This window comes from Paramacrobiotus metropolitanus, unplaced genomic scaffold (genome assembly GCF_019649055.1).
Source record: "Paramacrobiotus metropolitanus isolate TYO unplaced genomic scaffold, Prichtersi_v1.0 Parri_scaffold0000099, whole genome shotgun sequence".
Taxonomy (NCBI): Eukaryota; Metazoa; Tardigrada; class Eutardigrada; order Parachela; family Macrobiotidae; genus Paramacrobiotus; species Paramacrobiotus metropolitanus.
The window spans coordinates 402883-430353 of record NW_026570319.1 but is presented as its reverse complement, the minus strand read 5'-3'; the positions used below and the strand labels follow the sequence as shown (position 1 = coordinate 430353).

At 41.8% G+C, this 27471-nt stretch overlaps 3 protein-coding genes across 6 annotated transcripts; 2 read left to right on the top strand and 1 right to left on the bottom strand.

Moving 5' to 3' along the window:
• The first annotated feature begins 11201 nt into the window (after positions 1 to 11201).
• Positions 11202 to 12165, top strand: LOC129597008 (uncharacterized). Its single transcript, XM_055494427.1, has 3 exons — positions 11202 to 11371; positions 11555 to 11692; positions 11765 to 12165. Exons 1-3 carry the CDS (start codon positions 11279 to 11281, stop codon positions 11891 to 11893), a joined length of 360 nt encoding a protein of 119 aa, XP_055350402.1. The 5' UTR covers positions 11202 to 11278; the 3' UTR covers positions 11894 to 12165.
• Positions 12166 to 17246: 5081 nt separating this feature from the next.
• Positions 17247 to 18167, top strand: LOC129597028 (uncharacterized). Its single transcript, XM_055494444.1, has 3 exons — positions 17247 to 17385; positions 17564 to 17701; positions 17801 to 18167. The coding sequence occupies exons 1-3, from the start codon at positions 17296 to 17298 to the stop codon at positions 17927 to 17929; spliced, it is 357 nt and encodes a 118-aa protein (XP_055350419.1). The 5' UTR covers positions 17247 to 17295; the 3' UTR covers positions 17930 to 18167.
• Positions 18168 to 18613: 446 nt separating this feature from the next.
• LOC129596983 (uncharacterized) lies at positions 18614 to 26151 on the bottom strand. Of its 4 annotated transcripts, XM_055494389.1 has the most exons (6): positions 25173 to 25895; positions 24799 to 25084; positions 22861 to 23701; positions 22158 to 22281; positions 20379 to 21125; positions 18614 to 19130 (listed from the first exon to the last, which is right to left on the bottom strand). In XM_055494389.1, exons 3-6 carry the CDS (start codon positions 23675 to 23677, stop codon positions 19007 to 19009), a joined length of 1812 nt encoding a protein of 603 aa, XP_055350364.1. In that variant the 5' UTR covers positions 23678 to 23701; positions 24799 to 25084; positions 25173 to 25895; the 3' UTR covers positions 18614 to 19006. The 4 variants fall into 4 exon arrangements, with proteins under 4 accessions (XP_055350364.1, XP_055350362.1, XP_055350363.1 ...); XM_055494387.1 differs by lacking the exons at positions 24799 to 25084; positions 25173 to 25895 and adding an exon at positions 25906 to 26151; XM_055494388.1 differs by having other exon boundaries at positions 24799 to 25895.
• Positions 26152 to 27471: the final 1320 nt, after the last annotated feature.

The window sequence follows — 27471 nt, the reverse complement described above, 5'->3', positions numbered from 1 at the left end:
GTTGCATGTTGCTGTTGCCCAAGTCAAAAAGTAGTACCGATTTCGCAACTGGTTTGAAGACCTGATCAGTACTTTGAACTTCCAGATTGCACCTCGTGTGGTTACTAAATTGGGGTGTTTTTTCGCACTGTTTTGCGTACGTACTTGGGTGTTACGGTGAACAAATTAAGGAACAATACTGGATCTTTATAACAACTTTTCGGTACAGTAATGCAAAAGCGTGCTTACCATCTTTGACCACTGAATAGTTTCAGTAAGCGCAAAAGCATTCGAGCAACATAAATGCAAGAAAGAAATAATCCAAGGGCGAAGAGATAATATGTGCTTATTAGCATATATATGCATTACAAAGTGTGAAATTCAAGAAAATTGCAACGTGCCGGCAAAGTTTGAAATTAATAGAAAAGCAGTTGCACGAAATACATTGCCGCACAGATTATGATAATTCAGCGTTTTCTAAACGCTATCGCACTATGTACAGCTTCAGAGCTCCGGAGTCGAATCTTTTGTGCCGGTCTTAACAGTTCCTCCTTGACTGCTTCTTGGCTTCCAGAGACGATACCCGGGTGTTCGCTGTTGATAAATGCTGAAATCGATAGCCAAGATAACGTTACTGAGCAACCAAAATGCTTGCAAAATTAGGCATAAATAAAAACAAAATATATTGCTTATTCATGTAATTTAATCATTCGGGGTAGATTCCGTTGTTACGTACCCAGCAAATCGCGCACTACGTCAGCTCCGAGCGCCGCTTTCAGGCCAAAATGCGCTCCGTCAAACAGAAGCAGAATGTTTTCGGTCGTTCCGAAGATCATACATGCCAGATTGACGGCGTCGGTCATCGGGTGGCTACGATGCCAGTGGGCCTTGAAATTCATCAATCTCCCGCGAGGAAGGTAACGAGCGGCGCCCGGAAAAGCTCCATTTTATCCGCGCCTTTGGTGTTGAGCGATATCTTGATTCCGTGCAGCAGCTCTTTCTTGTCTAAATAATTAGAGAACCAGGAAACTGTTTTGTTAAACTTCATGCGGCATAGATACTGCATACAACACGGGTTTGAAAGTCAAGCCACGGCAAGAGACCGTTTCGCGAACAGTTCTTACCGGCCGCCGGTTTCCCCGTCGTGAAGTGTGGATTGCTCTTTCTTTTAAAGATGCCATCTGTAACAGCTCACAATTACACTGGCTTCTATTTTATTAATTAAATTCAGTAGTTCACTGCAAAAAAATCGAACTGCGATTCGGTGGTGGATAGTAAGCGGTGGATATTTCACTCAGCGCCTTATATTTGATGGCTGTGCAAAATAGATAAATAATATCAGCAGTACAATAAATATTAATGCGAACAATGTACAGCAAGTTTAAGAGAATGTACTTGTTTACAGTGCACAGCTTACCCTCAGGTTTTTGGTGGAACCTTCAAGCGTTCTTTCTGGCTACCTTGTCTGCAAAATTAGAACAGGTTTGAACACAAATAAGAGCTGTATATTATGGATAAATTCACTTTTGCAGAACGAGCCGCCTCACCGAACAACTGCATTTCCGGTTCGCCTGTTTCATAAAGAATAAACTTTTTTGAAACTGTATTTTATTTTTATTTCACGATTAATTCAAAATTCTGCCTAAACTAGAGTGTCACCTACCAGATTCGAAGTCTCGTCATCCGCGAAAGTGCCACCTGCGACTTCTCCAATTCGCCGTTTTAAGCCAGCCATAGTTGCAGACCGGATTCCGGATATAGGCATTCCGGGACAGATTTTGCCTTTCGGGATTAAGGTGCGCTCTTCGTTTGCTTCGTTTGCCTTACTTTCCGAATCACTGTCCGGGTATTCTAGATAATAATATTGAAAAAATTCATGCTGAGATTAAGTACAAGCCGGTCCGGAGATCGAGCACGATAGAGAACAGCGAAAGATGTAATTGCAATGGTTGTTGCTGTATGGTTTTGATTTTGTTATCAAGTTTATCTAACTAAGTCAGTTTCTTTAATGTTTCTCACGATAGCATGCAGATTTACATTGCACTCTTTGCGAGTAAATCTTAGACCGTGAAAAATAAAAACATTTTTATCAACGGACATTTTGTAAACAAGCTAGTCATGAAGAAACATAAAAATGCTACTACCGAAGATAAGGAAGGCCGTAAAAAGGTTGAGTACCGAGAGCAATTAACGATAGCTAAGATGACAAGCCTGCGTTTGATAGACGGGTTACGAAATGTAATGTAAATAATCTGCAAGAATCTCACCCATAACTCGAATGCCCCGGGATGCTTTAGCAGATTTGGAATAACCAGTGCCGTCGCTCCAAGAAGAAACGTGTTTTTCTGCAAGTAAAACAGAAAGCGCTTTAAGACAGTTCTGCTGTTTCCCTTCTGGTGATTCCAATATCCAACATTTTGCGAGTAATGCCCTCTACATCCGCAAAACAGCTATTAGTCATCCCACGAATAAATAACACGGCAACATGTTGTATAATTTAAATCAATTTTTAGCAAGGCTGTTGAAACTTTAGAAATAGGAGGTGCTATCTCTACTGTGGTATTTCTGACGTACCGGCCACTTTGGCTATATGACCGCGTGTTCTAAAACGCCGTTTGTACAGAAATGCCCGAGTAGTTTACGTAGAAACGTCTTTTGCGATTCAGACAAAATCACCTGCTGCTAATTTTTAGAAAGTTTCGTACGGACGCCCAAATAATCGCAAAAGAATTATAGCCGCGGTCAGAGGCGTCTGTACTATTTAGTAATTAAAATAGGTAGTCATATAAGCTAAGTGTCCGATTCCGGTATAACAGGTTAAAAAGCTGCACGACAGTATATTAGCAACAGACGAGGACTAAAGATGTGCCAAATAGCTGCAGTTCCCCATCTCAATTTAATAAACAGCTGTAACTACAACACAAATTCTAAAGCTTCGCCTGTACAAAATTTAGTTAGCAAATAATAGATGTACAGATACTGCAATATGTCTTGCATTTACACGATAGACGAAATTGGTAAATCTGTTTATACCAAACACGATATGCTACAGCGCCATTGAATCAGTGCGTATAAAACGATTAAGCAAAATTTAGAAATACTTGCCGGAAGTATTGTGAACAGCCGGTCGATCGCTGTTCTTACTGGACACGTCGGCTGAAATATTCATAAAGCTGTTACAGAAACTCCATTTATTTAGCTTGCGTTCGTACCGCGTACCTAGTTTTCTCCGGTAAACGGGTCAAACATCCAGGCGCCGCCACCGGAAGTGCTTGCGAGGCAGCGAATCCAAAAAGTCGATGTCATCGGCGCTTTTGTAGTGACATAACGGAACCACGTTTTGGGGTTTGCCTACAGTGCATAGTTCACTCACTTCAGCATTGCAATAAACTGCGGATAATACCAAAGTAAAACCAAAAGCGCGGACCCAAAGTGGCTAAACAAAAATTTATGCAGCCATGCGCATAAATACGTATAGACACTGAGCAGCTCGAGGTTGATCGATAAGGTTCTTGATGGTATTCTGTGGAACAAAATTGTATTGTCAACCTTAAAGATAATTAGAAAGGTTGTTTAAGGGTAAATTAGAACGGTTAAGGTTTTTTTGATGATAAAAGCAAAGGCACACGCAAATTTGAAAAAGGCAAACTGTAAAGGCAAAGGCAAACGGGCGGCAAAGAAAACCTGACCGGCATCGCTAAGTAGTCAAACTGTTTTCATTTACAGCTTAGCTGTGAGTGAGCTCGCACTGTGGATGGAATATGCGTTTTTTGTAGCTGTACGTTTTTTACATCATGGCGGTTTTCACTTCAGAACGCCAAAGGTTGGATTCAGTGTTTCATCTGCTATGAAAGCGATGACGCTATCGCTCATATCACCGTATGTTGTCGCAACGTCGTTCACATGGATTGCATGAAACAGTGGATTACTTCCGTTCGCAATAACGATACCCTTGCGGAAGCTGACCGGGCTAACCCAACCTGTCCTAAGTGCCGCTGGTAGGGCATGTTAAAAATAAGCATTTTTGCGTACTTTAAATCTAGTGGATAATTCAAGCACGTCGCCCGGCGAAGCCGATTGCTTTACACCGGCTTTAATTCTGATTTCTGATGAAGAAAACTATTTCATGTATTCGTAAACTGTTTTGTTTTATTACAATTTTTAACAAAAGCAATTACGTTTTGCCAAACAAACTTTTAAAAATTTTAACCGCACAAATCGGTGAAAAATAATGCACCCTGGTGCGTTTTGAGGCTGCGATCTGCGCAACTAGAAGGAAAGGTGTACAGTAAATCCTGAAAGATAAATACGCCAAAGGTTAAGCAAATTTCGTTATTTTCCGGGTATATTTATCGTACCGCATTGTGATTTGCTTTTGTCTTCTAGAGATGCAGGTAATATATTTCCGCATGTTTTTAACAAATACTGTAGACGCCAGCGTTTTCTCAACATTCTAGTGGTATCGCAAAATATTTAATTTAGTAGTACCGCTAATGAGCGGCATTTTTGCACTGCCTCGGCGCTCGATTTAAACGTTTTGCCGCTAGCAATGCTACTGAGAGCGCCAGTTCGAACTTCGTTCTGTAAATGCGTAGGTCTAAGCTTGACCGTATGTAACTAGGTTTAGATTTTTATATTTATTTCGATTCCAGTTGGAAAGCAGTAAATGTGCAGCTATTACCCAAGCCTGTCGCTCTGTGTTGTACTCTATGGGACGGCCAGGTTAAAACTTTACCGTATTTCTTTCCAGTTAAGGAAAATGGCCCGGTACATAGTGTCAGAAATGGGATACATAAACTAAAACATTCGCTTTCGCGCACTCCGGAAGGCTTTTTTGAAATACTTTATGTCATTCTAAAGCTAAATGATTTGTATACATCGTTCTGAAGACCGTTTGCGCGCGCAACATCCGGTTGCCGAGATATAGCGTACTAAAGTGGGCGGAAAGTTTAAAGCACTATTGTGTACCAAAACTCTGGTTATTACCCGATCTTTTTTGAAACTTTGCTATAAAAGGCACATGGCTATGAAACTTTACTATAAAAGGCACACGGTTTTCCGAACAATGTATACAAATCATTTAGCTTTAGAATGACATAAAGTATGACAAAAAAAGTGATTCAGTGCTCAGCGAAAGTTTTAGTGTATGTATCCATTTCTGGCACCATGCACCGGGCCATTTCCTTAAGTTTATGTACAAGGTGTGCGTAAAGGCGGGGTTACTGCAAATCTGTGATTTTAACTTAGAAATTCAAAAGATGCGTAGGCTAGTGTAAACAGAAGGTCAGTTTGGCAGATGTCCGGCTAGATCCTAAAACTGAAAGCCAGTGTTTTAAAGTCTGGATTTTCAACGCGCCTTTCAGAAACATTTACCGAATGTAATTTCTCATACGCACTGCGCAGTGGCGTTAGCTATAAACATCAATTTTGCAACTGGTTGTTGTTTTACATAGTGCATGGCTCAGATTTAATCGTGCTGCAGGGGCCGTTTGTTGCGGCGACACAGCTCGTGCCCCTTGGCTGGGTTTCCGAAGTCGTCAAAAACCTAAACGCAGCTTTTATGTTGCTGCCACAAGAAGGGGGAGAAAAAGTCAGCTGCCTTACCTACTGCGGTTACGTTTCATTTGACACATTGAATGCCGTTTGCCCAACTGGCTGCACGACCGAGCAAACGGAAAGTTGTCTTTTGGACGGATGTGACTTGGAGTTTCTGTGGCTTGTTGACCATCTGGGCAAAACTTGGATTTCACCGTGTAAGCAGTTTCTGCTGCCGCTTCAAATATCAAATTAAATTCACCGCTTATTAAAATTTTCGTTGAAGAAATAGCAAAATAAACTTCGGTATACGGGTATGACCATGTATGTACATTTGTACATGCGTACTGCGCTATAGTTATTGTGCTGCCATTTTAAAGTTGGCTCTCAACGTTCGATTTTGATAAATTATTATCACTGCACTGCAGCGTTTTCCAAAAATTTGTCGTTTAGTACCCTAATTATTTTCTAGAAATTCAGCAACCGCTGCGAGAGCGCTGGGTACAAATTTCTATCGCTTTATCTGTACTGACTGGGATTTTGAAAAATCGCCCAAATTCTTGCGTTCTTGCGCTGGCGTCATGGCGGATATGAACGTGTCGAAGGAGTTTTCGAATGTGCAGTCCTGCCTCCGAATTTAAGAAAGCCACTTCACGTAATGAACGAGTATCTTGCGGCCGAGTATGTCTGCTCGTGGGCTGAACCTCTACTGCAGCGGGGAAGCAAGGTAACTAGGATTAGATGCCGTTGAGATATTGTGCTATCCTAGCGGATCAGTGGCAGTGCATGTGTTTTTATTACAGCCGGGCTTTTAGTACCTTTATACCACTGGTGTAAAACTTGTAATGATAAAAAAGTGAAACACTTGTTATACTACTAAGTAGAAGATATAACTTTTAATACCAATCACCCTGTGTCGCAGTCTCTCAGTTTATCGAAGTGACCCGGTGCACGACACCAAATTCGTGTACACTCACGAAAACTTTTACTTTCGCACTCTCCTAGTCACTTGTTGCATTGCTCCATCACATTTTGTAGTCAGATTATTGATATACATGGGCGTGAGAACCGTTCGAGGTGTAACGTCCGTTTGGGAGTTATTGCTGTAAAAAATAAAAAATACTTTTAGTGCATTTTGGCGTACCAGAAGCTTTATTGTAGAGCGATCGATTTTCATCAAATTAAGCAAAAAAGTCACCAAAAAAAATACGAACGTGCAGACCGTTGTCACACCGAACCAGGTTTCCACGATGTTTCCGAAAAAAATTTTATTGTTTCAGGACTGCAAAAAATTGTGAGTACGGTTCACTTCAAACGATAAAAAAATGGTGCGAACCTGGTTCGGTGTAAAATTGTAATCGTAGAGCGCTACTGATTTTATGAGGCTTTCACGCTAAATTTGAGTAAGAAAGGTTGATAATAAAGATTACGTTTGTATAAATGTGCACCAAATTGGTGAAATGCATCGGTCACTTCCTTACGGATCTAGGCGCTTTTAAATTTAATTTTGTTTGCGCAGCTGGTCGACACTGTGTTCCAATGCTGCGGACTGCCTGCACTAATTGGGAAAAAAAGGAGACTGGGGCCCGTGCGAAAGCATTCCTTGCACTGTAAAGAGTGCTATGCGCACCGAAGGTTTTCACTTGCTACTGCAGTAAGTGCATTTCTATGACACACAATGTAAATTGATGTCGTTTTCGCTTAGTAACTGTTGCGCTGGAAACAAAACATCTAAGTAAAGCCAATATTATTAACTGTTTAGCTACTGTCAGGTTGTCCTTTTGAATTTTACCTTCGAACCCTTAAAAACAAGAAACTGCCGCTGTTGTAACGGACTGTTTTCATTGATTGCGAAAGGTCGTGGTGTTGTTCACCTATAAACGATTAAATAGCTCTCTTCAGACCATAAAATTACTAGGCCTACGTATGCAACTAGAACGCAGATTGCTTCTTGTACTGTATATCAGTAATACTTCTATCGGTAATTTTTTTCTGTTTACATTAAGCGTTGATCTTTTACGAAGTCTGTTATTTAAATCAGTCGGTGACGGCCACTTATCAGTGCCAAACTATCCAGACAGAATCAGCATCCCTTGTTTTGTTTTAACTAACAAGAGGAACTAAAGTTTTGAGTAAGCACTTACGGTCGCCTTACACAAGCTCTATGCTTTGTGGAGTTTGATTAGTCTTATAACTAGCCCCGAAGCCCAGATTGCGGCAACAGTGTCAGAACGGTTAGGGTGTCGCAACGGTTAGCATTTTGGGTTTATGTTCGCAATAGAAAAGCGACAATTGGTATAAGCAGTTGTCAGCGAAGTACGCTATCGTCTGCCAAATACGAATAGTTTTTATGCACTAACAGCGATGTCACCAACACTGCTACAGTCTTTGAGGAAATAATTCGTTTCATCGGCCGGGAGATCCGTGAAACTACCGTGGAGCCTTGGTCGGTGGCGTTTACAAGACAAAGCGTAAATTTAGCAATAATTAGACAAAATACAGTAGCCGTTCGCAGAGCACTAAATACGAGCTACAGGAATTCGAATACCGATCAATGTGGATTAGTGTATTTGATATTCTTCAGCGGGGTTCTGCGCAGCCATTTGCACGTGCATCTGAAGCCGCGATTGCTGAATAAAAACATCGTAACGCTAAACTTTATAGAACAACGATTAGTCTGTAAATAGCCGGAGTTAAATTATTATGTAAAAAATGTTCTTCTATTTGAAGCGATCTAGTGCTATCATCTATAACGAGTTCAAACCTTTTTATTCTTATCCGAATTTATTTTATCTGAATCTTACGTTTATAACGACAAAAGAACAAATAACGGATCCATTGCTTTTTCAGTGCAGACGAACGGCGAACCGGAAACTACAAATACTGGTTGGAGTGTACTTTCTGCCGAGACAAGCCGATTTACAACGAAATTGGCAATCATATGCTCCAGAAGCATCCGGTACGGTAGTTAGCGCCAGATGTTACCCGATCCGTAACTAATGCACGTAATACTTGTGTTGTAGAACGCTACTTACATCCAGTGTGAAAAATGTTTTGCTCCTTTGTCTGGGCCTATCAGCTTGTCAGTTTCCCATGCTGTCGTCTGTCCGCGTCGACGCTGTCCATTGGCATTTCATATCGCAGCTGGAGAAGGGCGTGATCCCTATGTTCCACTTCGTCAGGAAATACCGCACTTCCCGTTCCCCGTTTCAAAGAATAAGCAGCGCTTTGTCGTGGAACGCCCGCATGGACGCAATTGGATTGTGCTCAGCTTGGAGAGGAAGTAATGCGGAAAAAAGTGGATAACTACGGCACTTGTTTCAACATGCAAACGATTTAGGCTTTAAACGAAATATTACTTTTTTCCTGCTTAAATAAACTTGTTTCTGACCGACGAAATAATCGGAAATATTACTCTCTGTTCAACTTTTGCTAAAATTATTTTTGTAGCTCGAGTAATTCTGTGCTGACTAGTTGAAAGCCGTTCGGTTTTGTATGTTCAGAATTAAAATACTGAAACACGCTGAATCTGCTATTTTTTCAAACGGAAAGTTTTTCAAACGGAAAGTTTGCGTAAGTTTCCAAAAAGAACGCATCACATCAGACACTATCACAGTAGTAAACAACAAAAATAAAAATTCGGCAGAAGCAGCAACTTCCGGTTGGAACTTAGAACTGGTTTAGAGCTTTGAGGAAAATTAAGTAAGATTACGGTTTTCTCAGAAAACTGACACCACATTCGAACCAATCCAGAACTTTTCTGTGTACTTCGCAAGTACGAGTACGACATTTTGACTTGGGTTGCATGTTGTTGCATGTCTGCTACCACCGTGGCCGGACTCACTTTAAACTCCATTTGGTAAAACTGCCCCCTGCCAGAAGCTGCTGAATTGATTGTTGGAGGTGTTTCTAAGGACTTCAGAAATTAATGCATCTTGGGTAAACGACGTGAATACTACATATTCTTCACATTTTTTAACCATCCTGGGAGTATCCTGATCATAACCTTGTGATACTGTATTGTACACTGGTTGGTAATTGGTATGTACGCAGTACGAGGTATTACTGCTCAGTATTTGTTACACTGCTTGGGGTATGCAGGGTTTTATTTACTGTTTTATTATTTATATGTTGATATAAAGTGTTATAAATCTTGGCAGATATTGCATAAAAGTTAGAAAACTCTTGAGACCGAATTTCCGCACTTCGAACAACCAGTCAACACTGATTGCTCTTCTTTTAATCGCCGTACGGTGGTATTGATGGAAGCTGAGCGCATACAGTACATGGCGAGTAACCGGAAAGTGTGACGGAGATGGGACAGCAGAAATCACCGAAGCACAGCACGATGCAGGCAGGCTTCGTAATATGCAAAAAAAGAAGTTCTTTTTTTGCATTTTAAAAAGAAATTAAGGTTTATCCGTGAGAATCGAGTTGGGAAAGAAGCACTACCATTTCGGCATTACGAAATCTCGGGATGCTTAAAAAATCATAGGAAAACCTAAAAAACTTATTGTTTTACATTTCCCATAAGAATAACTCGATGGGGTATTGAAATAATTAATCAGCTCCGTTGAAAACATTCAAAGTTACAAAAATGCCAAAGCGAAGACATCAGGCTGTCTTGAAATAAGTGCACATCCTAAAGTCAAAGTTGCAAGGACGACGATGTTCATAGTAAGCAGACACAGGAAAACTGCAGCTCATTTTTGATTCCGAAGACATAAAGATGTGTCGGTCTTATCCCAAAAAATACTTACTTTCAGACAGAGCAGCCATTAAGCTTAATGGCTTGCTTAAGCGAGTTGCTTGACAGTGGTTCTGTCAAAACTTACCTGTCCTTGTCAAAATCAAAATAATTTTTGTAATTGTATGTTTTTGTTATTATTAAAGCAGTGTATGATCCGACTTGTGAGTGGTTCAACGATTTGGCCTCGCAGTGAATAAACTAAATGAACAAACTAAACTAAAACTAAAGTAACAAGATTCCGTTAGGCTTACACATGTCTGTGCAGTCAATAAATATTGTAATGCAACTGCACTATTTACAGTACGAACAAAAAACGGTAGCAGGACATGCATCAGTGCTGAAATTTACTACTTCTACAGCATTACAAATGTTTTCTTGTTCGTTCTGCTTCTTGTAATATGTCCTAAACCAAACGGCTGAACATTGGGGAATCCATTTTCAGCAACACGAACAACACCACACCCTAAAATGGGTTCATTACCGCCACTTCCAACGTTTATACTATGCATGGTTCTCATAAAAAGGCGTCGGTCAATAACACTACCGTGCGATTCTCAAAAACGCACCAGAATTGCAGTAGCCAAGCGCATCATCATTAGCCCGAGCATTAAAAATGCATTTAATTTGGTGTCGTATGTCTAGACATATGTCAACAATCAGCGGTGGTTGCTTTTCGCAGACAGGGTGCAGCAAAACCTTAATGACAGGCCTGGGCTTGTCTCTCGATAAGCATAAAAATTTCATTAATAATCAGCCTTCAGGGAGACATCACGTTTTAGTCAGTTACACAACCTGCAATTAGTCTGTACTTCACGGAAGTGTTTACTTTTTAGCGGTGAATAAATTGCCCAAAGGATATTTTTGTATGCTTTTTCTCCCAAACAACCAACCAAGCCTGCGCCACTCAGGCGTTGTATATAAGCCACAGTTTGAGTATAAAATACAGCAGTACAACATTGCTATTATTGTGCCGGCCTGTTTTCTACTGAATTCGCCTTTCGCTAGTTTCGCACCATGTCGCTGCTAAAGTTGTCCTTGTTGTTAGCGCTGGCGGTGGTCTGTGTCGCTGCACTGAAGGGTGACGACGAATCGAACCAAGTTGCTTTCGTAAGTTCATAAACAAGCCAACTTTGTCCTCAAAGTGACCTTTGCAACGCAAACGTTTGCCTTAAAAGCTCGTATCTGTATAAACTATTAATTAGATAACGTCTTCAAGTAACAAATTTTTAGACGCTTTTCAATATTAAATTATGTTTAGAGCGCTGAAGGTCATGGGTTTTCTTTATGTAGACCGCCTTATACATGGGAACACCCGATATGAAACCACCACCTCTTTCTTGGTGCGGTGGAAAGTATGGGCATGCCAAGATCACCGTCAATTCCTACACCAAGAAAACCACCAAGGATGGAACCCTGTATGAGATGAACGTAAGTGTCACCGGCCCGCGGCTGAAACGATGAGTAGTCCTTACGCATGATGATACCAGTCCCACGTTGCAGATTGACTTGGATGCCAAAAAATCCGGATCGAGCGAAGCGGAATCCATGAAGGGCAGACCTCTCAACGTCTTGAAGAAGGCGGACGGTAAATTCTACGTCAAGAAAAATCCTTGCGAAGGACCTGGATAATTCTGACCACTGTTGCCTGTGGATACCGGCAACGGCAAATGCCAACGGGCGATGCGTTTGAACGTAGCGATGCATTTTGTGAAACGCTAGTTCTGCAAATGTGACCAGTATAATGTTTGACATTGTCTGTATGAAACGCAGAGTAAAAACTAATGATTTGTAAACTGTTTTGCGATTGGCTAGCGAACTGCACTGTGTTATCTTACTAAAAAAACATTGGGACATGTACGAGACATTAAAAAACATGTATAAAAACATTGAGACTCGTACAACTCTCGATGCGTACAACTATAAAAACACTAAACAACTGCTTGCTGTATGCGCATTAAATTTCAAGAAATCTGATTGGTAGAGCGAATTCGGAGAGTGGTAATACGACATTTCACGATGGGACAACTCAGCGCATGACATTCTAACACGGTATGCGACTTTGTTGTCTAACCATTTCGTTTTGGAATTTCGTTGCATGACTTTTTGGTAGCTGGGAAAATTTGCTATAAATTTTATGGTTCGGAGACTTGCCGCTTTTATTCAAACAAAATATTGTTGTTTTTCAAAGCGACAGTTTGACTAGTTTCACAGTTAGAAAACCTCAGGTGTACGAATACACACTGTACAAGTAGTTAAAGCACAATTTAAAAGTGTATGCAACAGAATCTATGTAGCAGACGAATTACCGTGTACTATGTGTAGAAAACTTACTTTATAAACCAGTATTTCCTTATCGAACATGTCAGGTTGCTGTTTACTTGATCATTCCACCACCAAAGATCAAATTCTCAGTTTTTGTATACGAGGCTTTTCTTGAAAGAGCGCTAAAGGTCACGCTCGTACGTTTTCTGTAGGACATTCAAGTGCCGTAATGCACCTGTGGGGGTACAGAAATGCGAGCTTGTTCAACACACACCACTCTATCTCGTCAAAAGCAAAAGAAAACAAATTCGGTTTCCGAATGCGGAAGAAGTGACTTCGTAATGCCGTGTACAGTATCTGTGCGTAGGGTAAATTTACCAGAGGATATGTCGCCGACTAAAGCAGGTAATAAACTTGCTGCTGCAGCTACCGGCAAGCTGAATTCGTAGTTTCACGATTTTTGAAGTTTCCAGCATGTATGTATAAATGAGCTGTTGATTGATCAGGTATCAATTTCGTGACCAAAAAAATGGTCAGTACGATTAGTACGAAGCAAACTGGGCGGGAATCAGGTTAAACTGCGGCTGTATGCGTTCCAGACTGTGTAATTCCAGTACACAGCAAACGACGAAGAATGAAATCTAACTGAACCACCAAACGATAATATATGCTACGCGGTGTAATGAACAAAGCAAGATGGCGTCCGGCTAAAAGGTCAACCAAACACTTGCCGTAGCGAAGACCCTGCGGATAAATCGGCAGTTTCTTTTGACGACGTTAACCTAAGTTAACGATAAATCGCTAACTTTTCTTAGAGCCGGGATGTGATTACGAGTATATGCCGAAACAACTACCTGACAACCTGAAAATTTAATAGGGACAACCAACAAGCCGCTCCACTTCACAGTTCACCTCTTCAACTCGATCGTCGATCTTTCTCCCGTTTTACTGAAATATTTGACCCGAATTGAAGTTGGTAAGTCGAAGTAATGAAAGCTGTTCATAATCGGTCCACTTGATAATGTTAATTGTATTTTTGTAAGCGAATCTCATGTACTGTATGTGCATATGGCGAAACAAAGATCTACTCAAGCTGTTCGGCCGATAGTTAGCCAGTGCCCAGCTAGTACAACGTTGTGGATGCTTAAGAAAAGTTACTGAAAGTACAGATGATTCAAAAGAAATAAGATATTTACGGATACACGTTGGTTGTGAAAGTACTGTAAATGGTCTTTCTTTGTTTACTCGAGGAATAACACATACTTTAGTGCTATATTTTCTCGGTTTTGCAATGTATGCCGTCACATCCGACTGCATGGTGCTGGTCATTCCTTCGCCTTGCGCGAAGAAGTAAGAAAGTCCCCTCCCACCAAAAACGGTGTGAACTCGAAGGCGCTCTACGCACACGTTTTAAGAAAAAGTGCGGAAACTCGTTTTCGCGCTGTTCGAAGGCCTTGAAGTGTGGCCGTAGCAATAGAGTGTTGTCGCATGGTTCATTCAAAGTGCAGATTTCTCTGATCTTGCAAGTTGCAGGCATCTCGTTTTGGACCGTTCCCTAGCATCATTACTTTGTTGTCAACTTGAATTTCCGCTCGGTAGCTATCGCCGGTGGTCTGCGGAAAACCATCGATTGATTTGTTTGAATTGTTCCACAATGTTCACCAATTTATGATGTGCGTAAAGTAGCATAATTATCACACCATCTTAATCAATCTGGCGCATCTGGATCATGACCTTTTGGCAGCTTGGTTTTATGCCCGCTGTTTTGTCTAGGATCTAGATCTACGTAATTAATGGGGTTGTTTGCTGTTACTTACGAAACGTTAAAATTCTTGGCATACACACTTCTTTCTACAGCCCTGCCAAGCCAAGTTGGGGCAGTTAAAAAAAATCCTCCACTTCTACCAGTGAAGTGGAAGATTTTTATCGAATCTTTCCATGATAGTTCTTTGTCTCTAGCAACTTCAGTGATTTTGTTTCCATGCCAAAAGCTGATGGTCAGGGAACGGGATTCAAATTTATAATTTAATTTTTGGTGAAAAAATGGCACTGCTTACTAAGAAATAATCAAGTTTATTCGACAACTATTTAAAAATTAGAGGAAGCTGAGAAGTTTTAGTGGATAGCGTAGCCACGGAACCTTTCTAGCATTTGTTTAAGCATTGACATCTTGTCTAAAGGGATCAGTGCTCGGGGAAATCGCATTTTCCTGAAGGTGCTTTTTAACATACACGTCTATGGGATATTAAACTTGTTTCGAGGTCACCTCGAGCAATGATGGCATAACGTCCCTATGTTGACCCCTCACGGACACCTTCTGGGTCACACAACAGGTTTCACACATGTCCACACAAAAGTATCAGTTTTCGTATTTTCCAGAGGAGCAGTTATAAGCCTCCGAAAAATGACCACTCCCCCTTCCCAAAAATCCCAGTCTTGCCCTTTACTGTCACGGCAAACGATTTCAACTTTGACACTGCTGGATCGGCAGGAAAAAGTTTACCTAGAAAATGCGTAAACGAAAACAGAACTGCATACGGCAAATTTTCAAATTTAATTTTACACAACTGCCCCAACTTGGCTTGGCACCCCTGTATACACATTCTATACACGTTTTTATTCTCTAACCAATAAGTCGAATCGCTGCATATAGGTACATATATTGTGAACGACCGGTCAACATTTGAACGCTGCAATAGAGTAGCCGGAATCTACGCGCACGGATAGAAATGTAGTTACCGAAGCGTATAAATTGCCGCACCACGAAATATTTTTACGGTCACAAGCCCGGCGTGACTCGCCGAAAGCGTTCAAAATAAGCTTCCTCATGAGCTTTTTACTGAACCAATGCACTTTGAGAATAGGACTAACCGATCGCGAAGGCGCACAACAAATTCTCAACCTGGCTATAAATTAAAGGTTGTCATGCTACAAGCAGGTAAGTAAGTCCATTTAAAAGAATACGTACCGCGCGGTCTTCCAAGCGGGGCATCAGAGGCTCAGAGCACTGTGTAAGTTATTTGGTGGTGCAGTCGACGACGCATGTTTGCATTTAAAAATTGACAGTCCAGAGCTGTTCAATTTGCTGCCTTTCCACGTCCGACGATTGTTCAGAGCAGTTTTTTTTGGGAAATTTTCTCTGCATAAATTGCCTGAAAAAAACGGAAATCGCCTCAAGCTGGTTCATAGCTTTGTATACCAAAACGGGGTAATAACAGTCGAAGGACGAAAAATATAAAACTTAAGAAATTTCGGATAAGTTACGGTTGCGTTCAAGCTTACCGCGGATGGCTTTGGTCTGGTTGAATGGTATCGATGCAGTTAAAGGTCACCTGGGAAACCCATCGTTCGTCTGCAGTTCCCGTAAGAATTACATCATACTATTAAAATTAGCCAGTACCGGTAAGTGAATAAAAGCTGCGAAAAAGCCAAAGCAAAAAGTCAGAATTAGGTCGACGCTGTTCCTCTTCGTAGGAAGCAGTCACAATGCAAACTGTTGCTTTACTATTACTGCAGGAATATATTGTAGCGATAGTATTTGTACGAACGATAAGACCGCCCAGTCATGATTCATTCCATCGCGTCATGAATTTGTGTCCACTTTACCGGCTAGTTTCCTTTCTCATGAATTTCTAGAATTCAGTCTTGTGCTCAGCTTGCTACAGCTTGCATCTACTTAATTGTTCCTCTTGTTGAAACTCTTGCTTACAACCTTGTCGCATTCTTGATTCCCTTGTCATTAAACATGCCTTGAGTTACGTTGTTGCGTTTGACCGCTTGGGATGAACTAGCGTCATCCCAATCGGAGCCACCTGTGTAATTGCGTTACATCTGTAAGAGCGTCCTCGGTCAGCATCGTTGCCGGCCGTGCCACCTTTCATACCAACAGCCGCATAATCGTGGTAAAGGCTGATCGCCACCCCACTAGAACTGCAGCCAGATAGGCCACTGTTACAATATATAAAGGTAAAGATATGTCGGTCAAATCTTGCAGACAGAACAACTGTTTTAACAATATTCGGTACACGCGTATCATCGCCAGATACAGTATGTACTGTACTGTATGTTTATGCTGCCGAATGCAATGCAGACTTATGCAGTTAAACTACTTCTATACAAACTGCTAAATTTAAAGAGATTACCGTTTTCTTGTTCTTTTGCCTCTTGTAATATATCATAGACAAAAGAGCTGAATACTGTGGCAGCACGAGAAGCACACCAATCCCTAATTTAGGTTTATTAGCATTAAGCAATATAAAGCCACATCTAATTTCTGAAGATACGTGGCTTGCATAAAAAGCCGTCGGTCAATAACACTATACGCGCGCGATTTTTAAAAACGCACCGTAGTTGCAGTAGCCCTGTAATCATCAGCAAGCGCATTAAAATGCAATTAATTTGGTGTCGCATGTATAGACGTCTATACATTAAATTACCGGTTGTTGCCTTTTTACAGACAGGATGCAGCAAAATCTTTATGACAGGCCTGGGCACTGTCTCTCGATAAACATAAAAATCTAATTAATGGTCAGCCTTTAGGATGAATATCACGGTCCAGTCAGCTACACAACCTGCAATTAGTCTATTCGTCTCGGAAGTGTTTATTTTTAATCGGTGAATAAATTGCCCCTAAGGATAATTTTTGTAACCAGGCCGCGCCTGGCGTCGTATATAAGATACAGTTTGAGTCTAAACTGCAGCAGTACAACAGTTGCGATTACTGTACCGGCCTGCTTCCTCCTGAATTCGTCTTTCGCCAGTTTCGCATCATGTCGCTGCTAAAATTGTCATTGCTGACGATGGCAGTGGTCAGTGTGGCTGCACTGAGGGGTGACAACGAATCGACCCAAGTTGCTGCCGTAAGTTCATAGAACAGACAACTTTAAAATGCAAATGTTGGTCATATATGCGGTACAAAAGCCCGTAGCTGTATAAACTATTTATCAGATACTGTCCTCAAGCAACACATTTCTACACGCTTTTGAATTTTAAACACCTATGTGTAGAATGTTAAGGGTCACGGGTTTTCTGTATTAGAATGCCTTATTCACGGGAGGAGCCGATAGGAAACCGCCGCCTATTTCGATGTGCGGTTTAAAGTTTTTACATGCCAAGATCGGCGTCAATTCCTACACCAAGAAAACCACCAATGAAGGAACCCTGTACGAGATGAACGTAAGTGCGACACGCCAGCGGCTGTAACGGCTTCCAGTGCAGCAGCATGATGATGCCTGTTGCTCTTATGTAACTTATACGACTAACATGTCGTTGTAGATTAATTTAATTGCGGACAAATCCGGATCGAGCGAAGCGGAAGCCATTAAGGGTGCGCCTCTTAACGTACTGAAGAGGGCGAACGGTTGGCTATACGTCAAGAAGAATCCGTGCGAAGGACCTGGATAACGCGGAAACGTGAAGGACATCGACGACATGTGTCAACGGCAGATGACCTCTGAGCGCACTGGCACTTTTTGTGCAAGCTGTCATTTTTGTGAACGTGACCAGTGTGCAGTTCATGACTCTCTTATCTTGTGTAAAACGCAGAATAGAACGATTTGTAAATTATTTCGACTTTTGCGAGTGGCTGCCAAACCGGACATATCGCGCGTATAAGTTCGACAACTCAGATCAATGATCAATACGAGCATCCAAGCAATAAATGCCTGCTTTAAAAGTGGACAAGCAATAAATGCCTGCTAACTGGTCTTGCGAGAAAGTCGGTTTTCGAACTTCGAGCTGCAAAATTTCGCTCGTATGACGATATATAGTGCAGAGTTTTGCAGCTTCACAACTGTTAGGGTACTTTAAATTGTTTTGTAATGTCTTGGAATGTAATGCTTATAAGTTTATAACTATAGCTGCTAACTAAACCAATAAAAATATACACACTACAGTACAGTAAGGACATGCTGTGCGAAAGTCGCACCGCAACAACCGCAATAGATGACCTAACCTACTCAATCGGTAAAGTGGGAATCTGCTATGGACTGGAGAATCTGCTCGGTAAGTGGTACAGTACATACAACTACCTACTTTCGCTAGTACAAGCGGATTGTCGTGCCTAACGAAAGTTACCGAAACACTCACGAACCTCCCAATTGCTTAATCACCGAACTGAACAAACAACGCAAACAGAACAGAAGGAAACGAACTTCCTTCTAAATCATGCAAAAAACAAAAACGAGAAGATTTAGGCAAGAAATGCGCTGAACGGTGAACAGCCACACAAAGGACATCTCATTGGACATCCAAAAGGAAGAAAAAACTATAACTCCATTTATCGATGTTGAATTTCGAGGACAGAAATTGTGAAAGCAGCTCTAATTTAAAATTGATTAAAGATATGTATGACAGTTGACAGCGGAATGGCCGATGCTTTTCTTCTCTGGTTATCCGGCGTCTCTCCATGCTAGTGTTATCCTGACACTCATAATCGAAATAATTCCCCAACGAGATCAGTGTGGCAGCATTTACATGGTCTCACAAGCGGAACACCTCGTGTATCCCGTATATGGCCATTTTACTCCATGTGCGTACATCAACAACCCTCAGATCGACATCGTCCCACACTTTTGGTCTTCCGTCGGGGTGAAAGCCGCTGAACCTGTACAACTTAATTTAAAGTACTGTACACTGTAGGTGATGCTAGGCTCGCCTTCAAATAAATTACAAAGCAAATGTTTCCGTTTTTGTTTGCATCCGTAAAATCCGTAAAGGAATCTCTTCGCATGCGCTATGCAAATTCGCCCTTCTCAATAAATGCGAATTTGCATACCTGATACCACCAACAGCAACCAACGTTTGTGATTCTGCAATCTGCAGTATGCAGTGTAGTACATACGTACAGTCGGTACAGATACGAGTACATTAACAATAAGCAAGCAAAAATAGCAAGAAAGCAATTGCCCAGCTGGGTGGTCAAAATGTCTGGACATCGTCAAGACAAAGATGCGTTGTGCTATTGAACGCATGACTGCTGCAATGAAAGATCGGGCTTCAGTGCCAGAGGGATTCTACACTTGACTGTGTTAATCGTTAGTTGTCCATCGCGTCGTACGGAAATACCAACTCCCAAGGGCCCCACAGGTGGTGTGAGCGGGTAGGTTTCTTTCTTGCTTTACTGTTGAAACCTTCAACCTTCAAGATTTGGAGAGGTACAAGATTTGGATTTGCCAAAACTCGTTTTGGCAGCCGCCGTTGTTGTACAAACACGAATGGGTTTTATACTGCATAGCGGCCATAGCCTGTAGGCTGTAGCGACGACCTTAAGTTAAACCACAGAGGGTGGAGTGCTTCTACGGACATTTTCACTCACTGTCCGCGTTTTTAATCAGTGATGGGGATTACTGGTTCCTGTCGCACACCATTCAAAGCGCCTTTTGAATACTGGTTTTTTTTGGGCAAAAACCATTATCTCCGAAAAGCAATACGTCAATAACAAGAATTTGTTTGGAACGGAGCAAATCCGACCAATAACGATACGCACCGGTTTGTATTGTGTCTGGGAGCGGGTGAGGCAGAGAAAGTGGCGGGCATGCTGTCCATTGGCTCGTAAGAACTCAAGGTGGCGAGAACGATAGTCGGCTGTACCTTGTCTAATTTTCTTGGCAATGCCCAGCAGCAGCCGGTTCAGCCAGTGGTCTAACTTGTGACCGTCGCAACAATAATTTCACGGCGCTGTTAAATTGTAAGTTTTGTACTGTCTCACTGCGGAGAATGCAGCATCCACACAAACACGGATGCCATATTAAAGGGGTAGTTATAAGCCACCCGAAGTATGTAGAGCACAAGTGAGTGAAGTGACACGTCATTATTTTTGTTAACGTCATATCCTAAGGCTCTGATTACTTACATAAGAAGGTAGTTGCGAATGCGCTGCCAGTCCTCGGGGTAGGTGAGGGTGCGCTGCCAACGCACATGGACAGCCATGACCTTTGCCAACATGTCCTCCGTGACCGGAGGGAAGTTGTCGTTCAAGGCGCACATCAGACGACTGGCCATGTGCATCTTGCCATCGCTGCAGCGCAGAAGGAGCTTGGGAATAGTGATCTGCAGTTTGTCAATGGCCAGTTCGAGCGGCTGGCTTGTGAGACGCACCATCCACTCCTGCTCGTGCGCTGGCAGGGGAAGGGAAGTCACGCCGGGGAATGGCTCATGGTGATGGCAAACCACCTGCTTGCTAAAGACGGCATACATTTGTTGTCCAAAAAGGTCAGAAACTTTCCAGTTCTGCAGTAAGAGGAACTTGCAGTAGTGCTTGTACGGAGTTAAATGTTCCGCCATCCCATGCTTTAAACGTGATTTTTTTTCTTGGAACGCTCCTCGTGGTTTGACGTTAATGAAGTTTTTGAACATGAGAAACGGTAGCTCAATTTCCAAGGCATCTAACATCGAACCCAAAAAAAAACCGCGCTCTGGCGGGAAGACATTCAACACTGTGAGACAGATTGTCGCTGAGCTTAATGAGCGGCTGAGCAGAGAGGCTGCTTTGAAGCAGTTGTCAGTGTCCACTTTGAGGCGCCAACAGCTTTCGAAAGAGATACTAACGTGTTCCATCATGCTGGAGCTTTTCAGTAGCAACTGCCACAAGACGCACACCCTGTAGGAAATACATTTACTAGTACACTCCTTATCAACATTAAAAACAACATGAACATATTAGACCATAAGTACAGTGAAAACTTGGAAAGGCGGCGCACTTCTCACGAGCAAAAGAGGTCACGAGTAGAAGTTCAATCATGTGCCTTTACTATAAGTACTTACTGTATGCAATTCGAGTACGATCTGATCTTCCTTCATTTTTTACGTGGTTGCAAAACGGAACCCTGATAGTGATATCACTGATATGTACCTTGGAGAGCAATGTTTTTCGCATTCGAAAACAGTACGAATCACGATGGACTAATATAAATACTTCTATAGATTGCGAACAGCACAACAATAATTCAAATCTTCAGTTAAGTCTTATAATCGCGTTAGTAGGAGTGTAGGACTAAGGATTAATTTGGGTACGTCCGTTTATTCTGGGCGTTTAACTGCAAACAATCGTGTGGTTCAATTCTAGTTTTTTACAGCCTAACGATAAATTTCAGCTTTCGGACTAATGACATTTCCTCCATAGACTCGCATGCTATACAGAATCACTTGTGTGACTGTGTCTAGCACATTTCGAAACGAGACCACTCAACGGGCATCAACCTACATTTCTAAAAAATGAGAAAAAATTCACAAGATTTTCGATGCCGAACAAGTTCTTGTTTATAATAATAGAAGCAAACTAGCAGATCGTATGTGCGTGGAACCCGATCGTGGATCTAGATCCTATGCTATATCTACGAGAAAAATAAATGGCCATAACTTGTGCCTGTCATAATAGAATTTTAACAATTAATAACCTGTTTGGCGATAAAAATCTACAACCGGTAGTTGTTTTGTACAGATAGAACGGGCTGCCATGATTCCATCCCTTGGTAGCTGGCCGTGTTGCACAGGCACGGGCCCGACTAACGAGCTGTTGGCTCATGCTCGGGTACATCGAGCTCATTATTTGTAGAAGTATCATTCTCGTACTGTATCTCTCAAAAAGAATATTAAATACTTAATTAAGAGAGCGCAAAGATTAATCGCGTACCGTTTAGCTCTCATCTGTGAATGCAAGTCCAAATGTGACAAGATGTCGCTCATTAGCGAAGGTGTCAAATCACGGACACAGACAGCAGGCACGGACGGACGCAGCAATCCATTAACTTCGATATCTAAGGAAAGAATATAGGTTGACTCAAGTCATTCAACACAAAATATTCTGTATTCTGTTGGTGTTGGAGCAAAGTCATCACACTATCACAATAACTTTGACTCATAAGCAAGTACACACACGCACGTGCACCTAACGATGTTCATAACTCATAAGTGAAAGTACTCGTAGTGATACTCGTAGCAATGATACGGTGCAACTGAATTAAATGGACTTTGGTCACAGTTTAATCGGTAACAGCCGGGAAGGTGTCTTCATGTAATAGATCTTCCGACACTTCGGTTGCTTTGGCTTGAACGATAAAAAATGTTGTGATGTATACTGCTACACAGTACTCGCAAAGAGGATACTTTTTCTGCTATTCTTATTTAGATGATTTGAAAATGTGATGGCAATCTGCCGCATCCGTTGTATGGCCTTCTCACAAAAGCCGAATACATCGTTTTCCTTATCAACGCATCGCTATTAAGGGATTTGGCCCGGTACATAGCACTAAATTCGTGTACATTGACAGTCTGTACAACAATATAAAAATTTGATAGACGGCATTCACAACGAACACTACCCTATATATACTAACCAGCTTCGCCAAGGGTACGTTCACTTTCGGAAAATATTCGATTATTAATAGATGGTAGATCGGCTCGGCTGGCAAGATGGGTTTCCAGAATTTTCGTCAAGGTTGTAGCCATTCCGCGCATCAGTTCCGCGTCAGTTCCTAGACTTCCGATGACAAATATACAACCCTCGGGTTCGGTGCGCAGATGGAATCGGCAGCAGCTCGTCAGATATTCATGTTTTACATTCATTTTGGGCCCAAGATCGTCAGACATATGCAGGACGATGCGAAATTTATCGGAAGGCTCTCTAAAAACCTCTTTCGCGTGATGGAAAGGGATGAAGTGCTTGGTATACAGGAAACCGCTGCGACGGTCCAGTAACGAGGGACCGCTTGGTGGCATCTCACTGGCCACTTGACTTTCGTGGACAAGGTCAACGTATTTTTTTTGTGCGGGGACGTCGTTGCCAGAACCGTCGGTTCTGATGTAAAACATCCAACAACACGGGCTACATCCCGGAAGTCTGTGTAGTATAATGGCTGGCCGCATACGAAACGGACCGTTATATTCATCCCGCAGTGCCGCAAATATTTTAGTGTTTTCATAACCTTCCCTTCTGTAAATATCAGAGTCGAAATACGATGGCAGAGGCCAGATGTCTTTCATGTGAATCCAGCGAGCATGGACTACTGTGGAGTTAAAATGGATGAAGGCGTGGTCGCCGTTGATATCCTGAATGTAACCCAACCACCAAATGTCGTCAGGATTGCGAACGGCGACCGTGTTACGGCAGCTCACTTGATTAGTGTCTGCCAGTATCGTCTGACACCACGACATGGCTTCCAGCTCATCCAGAGGGACCTAAAAAATAACAGAATTCACAATTTGATGGAGTTTCACGATATCGAGCCGCATCCTGTCTTTTTTTCAGCAGTCTCAAGGCCGTAAATCGTTTTCTATCTATTCTACCAGTTCTCAGTAGATTCGCAATTATAAACCACTGCATTCTAGCTATCGGTAAATTCCGTAAAATAAAACGCTAGTGTTGAAAACTGACTTCGTTTTTTTGTAAACAAAAAATGGATTAATCAGTGCATAGTTATTCACCGTACACCGTGTTATCCCGGCTGCGATCAGCCGATCACGCAAGGTGTGTGCCGGTGAGCTTCCGGTGCGGCCGGCATCGATACCGTATATCGCTACCGTCTACCGGGCCTGTGGGGCGATAACAATCTATTGTACAGCAATAACTGTCGTTAACGTGCGATCGGAAGTTACCGTGTTGTTATGCAAAACTTCCAATGGACGTTGCATATTGAGCTTTAGTTATGTACTGTATTTTACTTAAGTAATTTCGGAATCGTTTGCTGAAGATCTTGCCGTCGAAAGAGAAAACCCGCCCTCCACACCCATCTAGCTATTTGTATCACGTTGTTTATCGTTTATCATCATATTGTTTATCGTTTGTCATTTATCTGGATTATCAATAAAGGGGTCTGGTCGCGGACGGTTATGCAAGCGGTGGACTGACCAGCTTGGCCTCTCAGTTGCCAAGTTCGGACATCGGTCTGCACTTACGACCTCTGCCGATCAACCCTACATGTATTTACGGCAAAATGTTCTGGTCTGAAGATCGCGAAACGTTAATTCCCGTTAAATTTCCAACAGTTGTTATTCGTCCGCCACTATTCATTATTGTATCTATTTTAAAGTCTGTTCAATCGTTAACACCAACTTGAGCGTCTGAACGAGAAACATGTTTTCAAAAACAGAACTGCGAACGAGTATTTTCATTTGTAACATTTTTTTTGCTACGAGGAGGATTTCTAGCGTTGAGCCGGTAACGAACTTACAGCCTCGAGTTAAATTGAACACCCAAATGCACTATAGGTTTTTTCTATTCACGTTATGTGCTACAAAATTTTTCACACATAAAACCTGAGACAGATCACACTCACTCATCACAGCAACGTCTACAAACCCAGGCGCGCGAATAACACCAAAGATTTCGCCTAAATTCGTCGCCGGTGGTGCTGTTCCCATTATACATGCCGCGTTTCCTGACTTTCGTCGCTAGAGGTTGATCTGGATGTCAACCGTGGATGGTTGCCCTAACCAGTATGCGACACCGCCGACCCCCGGTCGACCGGCTTCAGGATGACCCACGGTCACCGCACAGCCGATCACAGAGAGCACCATCCGGTTTCCCAGCAGCCGGGGCTCCAGTATCGCGATGTTCCAGCACTAGTGAATAGTGATGAAGGGGTCCAGTCAGAACTGTCCAGTATGCGTAACCGCCAACCGTGTTAGATGGCAGTGTCAGATAACTTACCTGTACAATCCATTAGCGCCATGAGATTGTCTTTTTCAATCCGCAGGGTTGTCTTTTTTGTTTAATTGTGGGCAAACATTTTGTACTCTTTTAAATCATAAAATTTATAATTTACACATACTTAATATGCGTCAGATACTGGTATGCAAAATAATTATATATTGTTCATTTGTTCTTATAAGTAATTATACAAGTACCGGTATATGCTTGAGTCAGCCTGACAAATACACAGATGCTGGTTAGTGCAACTAACCACGGTTGGCGGTTAAATTAATCTGAACTGGGCAGTCACAGCAGTGAGCACTGAGCAGTAGCTAAAAGTACCTGTACGACACGTTGTATCCATAACGAGTTATGTATTAGTAATAATTTTGCAATCTTTTGCAAAATTTAATATTTTGCAATATTATTTGGTGCTGCAATTAACTGATCGTCAAGAGCATAAATCTGTCTGACGCCACGAAGAGCGTCACGACTAACTTTTCAGTTCCATAAACCCAGTACACTACTCAGTGGTATTGGCGCTCGCGCTCGTGCAATAATGTGGTTAACAACCACCGCTAGTTTAATGTACGAGTGTACGACAGTACAAGTACTTATCAGAACTTACTAATGTATGGCATTAATTTCTGAAAGCATCAAGGTTTTGAAGGCCACTGAAGTCTGAACTCTGAAGTACTGATAAATTAGCAATTTAACAACGCAGTTTTTAGGATATCTGAATCTCACTCACCATGCTCGGGGTGCAACAGTAGGTCCTTACTTACGTCCATGGTAGCAAGATATGAATGATAAACAGTTAAGAAAATAAGTAATGTGCTTGCGACAGACGACACGGAAATCAGTCGCTTCGAAATCGAATTACTTAGTTGTAGAAAAACATCGCTTCGTGATTTTACATAGAAGGATTCCGTAACTACGAATTTACATAGAACTATGTGACTACGTGCCTAATGCACAAATGCTAGGTTGCTCGCTGATGAACTGGTCGCCAACTTGCACTCTTCCAGCTGGTAGCAAGAGGGAAGGCAGTTCATGCGGTCTGCTACGACTACACAACACCCGCCCAGTGTTACCGTAACCGTCAACCGCCCAACAGTGTCGGTAGGTAGCGACAGCAGCTTCCGCCCACTTCCGGTAGCCGACTACCGCTCAGGCGCTCAAGGCGACGTGTTACTTTGGCTATATGGCAAGCCGATATTAGATGTATGGCAAGCCGATATTAGACGTATGGCAAGCCGACATAGATGTACCGAATCACCGATATCACAAATGTCAGATATTATAGATACGTACGTAAGTACTATGGCAAGCCGATTTCTAGGACCTAGGTGCATTAACACTATTTTCCGGCAATTATTTTAATCCGCTTTTAAACAAGGTTTTCAATTTCAAATTTTAAACTGGCCCTTAAAAAATTCCAATTTGAAATTTCAAGTTGAAATTTTAAGTTCAACTTCAAGATGACATTTAGAGTTAAAATTAAAAAAAATCTGAAGTGGAAATTTTAGAATTTTAATTTAAAAACCTTTAAAGATTTAGCTAAACTTCTCGAGAAAAATATCGCGAAATAAAATGTGAAAGCAGTATGCGTCATTGTTGGATGACGCACTGAAAAAAATGAGAGTGCGTTGGACCAGTTATAAGTAGTGGATCATCCAAATGAATCGCTAGCACTGACTGCTAAATGAATCGTTCTGCATAAACACAAATGAATTTAATGCAGGGCCGCAAAAGCATATAAATTCGCATGCAGCATGCTTGATGGTAATTATTGATTAATTTAATAAATAATTGGTAACTTTACTGACTAATGTAATTTCATTTCCTCAGTGTAGCTCAACTAATTACTCAGCGTAATTAGACTTAATTATGCAGTAACGCAACCTAAACAACATTGTTGATATAATTATTTAATATTAATCCTAATAAGAAACACCAATAATAATTACTTTAATTAGTAATCGTAATTACTAAATTAGCAATCAGTCTGGTACTACTAGCAAATTTTAAGCTAATGGGGCTAATCACTAATACAGATTGATACTCAATCACATTAATTTTTATTAGCTAATAAAATTAAAACGCTTCATCATGTTACGGGTGACCACTGTGTAAAGCTCTGTTGACTATGCGGAACAACGGAGGTGAAAGTGTGAAATAGAAAACGCAGCTTCGAAGCTACGTTTTGTAATTCATCTGTGGATCACGTAGCCGGTAGCGGACCAATGAGCGCAGCCGGTAGAGTTCGGCTTGATAATGCTGGGGTGACTAACTCGCGTTATCTTTCACGGGCGCG

Excerpts from the sequence above, each read along its gene's own strand:
- LOC129597008 (XM_055494427.1), top strand. The coding sequence starts at position 11,279 with ATGTCGCTGCTAAAGTTGTCCTTGTTGTTAGCGCTGGCGGTGGTCTGT. Across the intron at positions 11,372-11,554 it reads AATCGAACCAAGTTGCTTTC|ACCGCCTTATACATGGGAAC; the intron begins GTAAGTTCATAA and ends TTCTTTATGTAG. Across the intron at positions 11,693-11,764 it reads GAACCCTGTATGAGATGAAC|ATTGACTTGGATGCCAAAAA; the intron begins GTAAGTGTCACC and ends CCCACGTTGCAG.
- LOC129597028 (XM_055494444.1), top strand. The coding sequence starts at position 17,296 with ATGTCGCTGCTAAAATTGTCATTGCTGACGATGGCAGTGGTCAGTGTG. Across the intron at positions 17,386-17,563 it reads AATCGACCCAAGTTGCTGCC|AATGCCTTATTCACGGGAGG; the intron begins GTAAGTTCATAG and ends TTTCTGTATTAG. Across the intron at positions 17,702-17,800 it reads GAACCCTGTACGAGATGAAC|ATTAATTTAATTGCGGACAA; the intron begins GTAAGTGCGACA and ends ATGTCGTTGTAG.
- LOC129596983 (XM_055494387.1), bottom strand. Across the intron at positions 21,126-22,157 it reads TCACAGATGAGAGCTAAACG|GGTGTGCGTCTTGTGGCAGT; the intron begins GTACGCGATTAA and ends TATTTCCTACAG. Across the intron at positions 19,131-20,378 it reads ATTCGCAACTACCTTCTTAT|GTTCAGCGGCTTTCACCCCG; the intron begins GTAAGTAATCAG and ends TAAGTTGTACAG.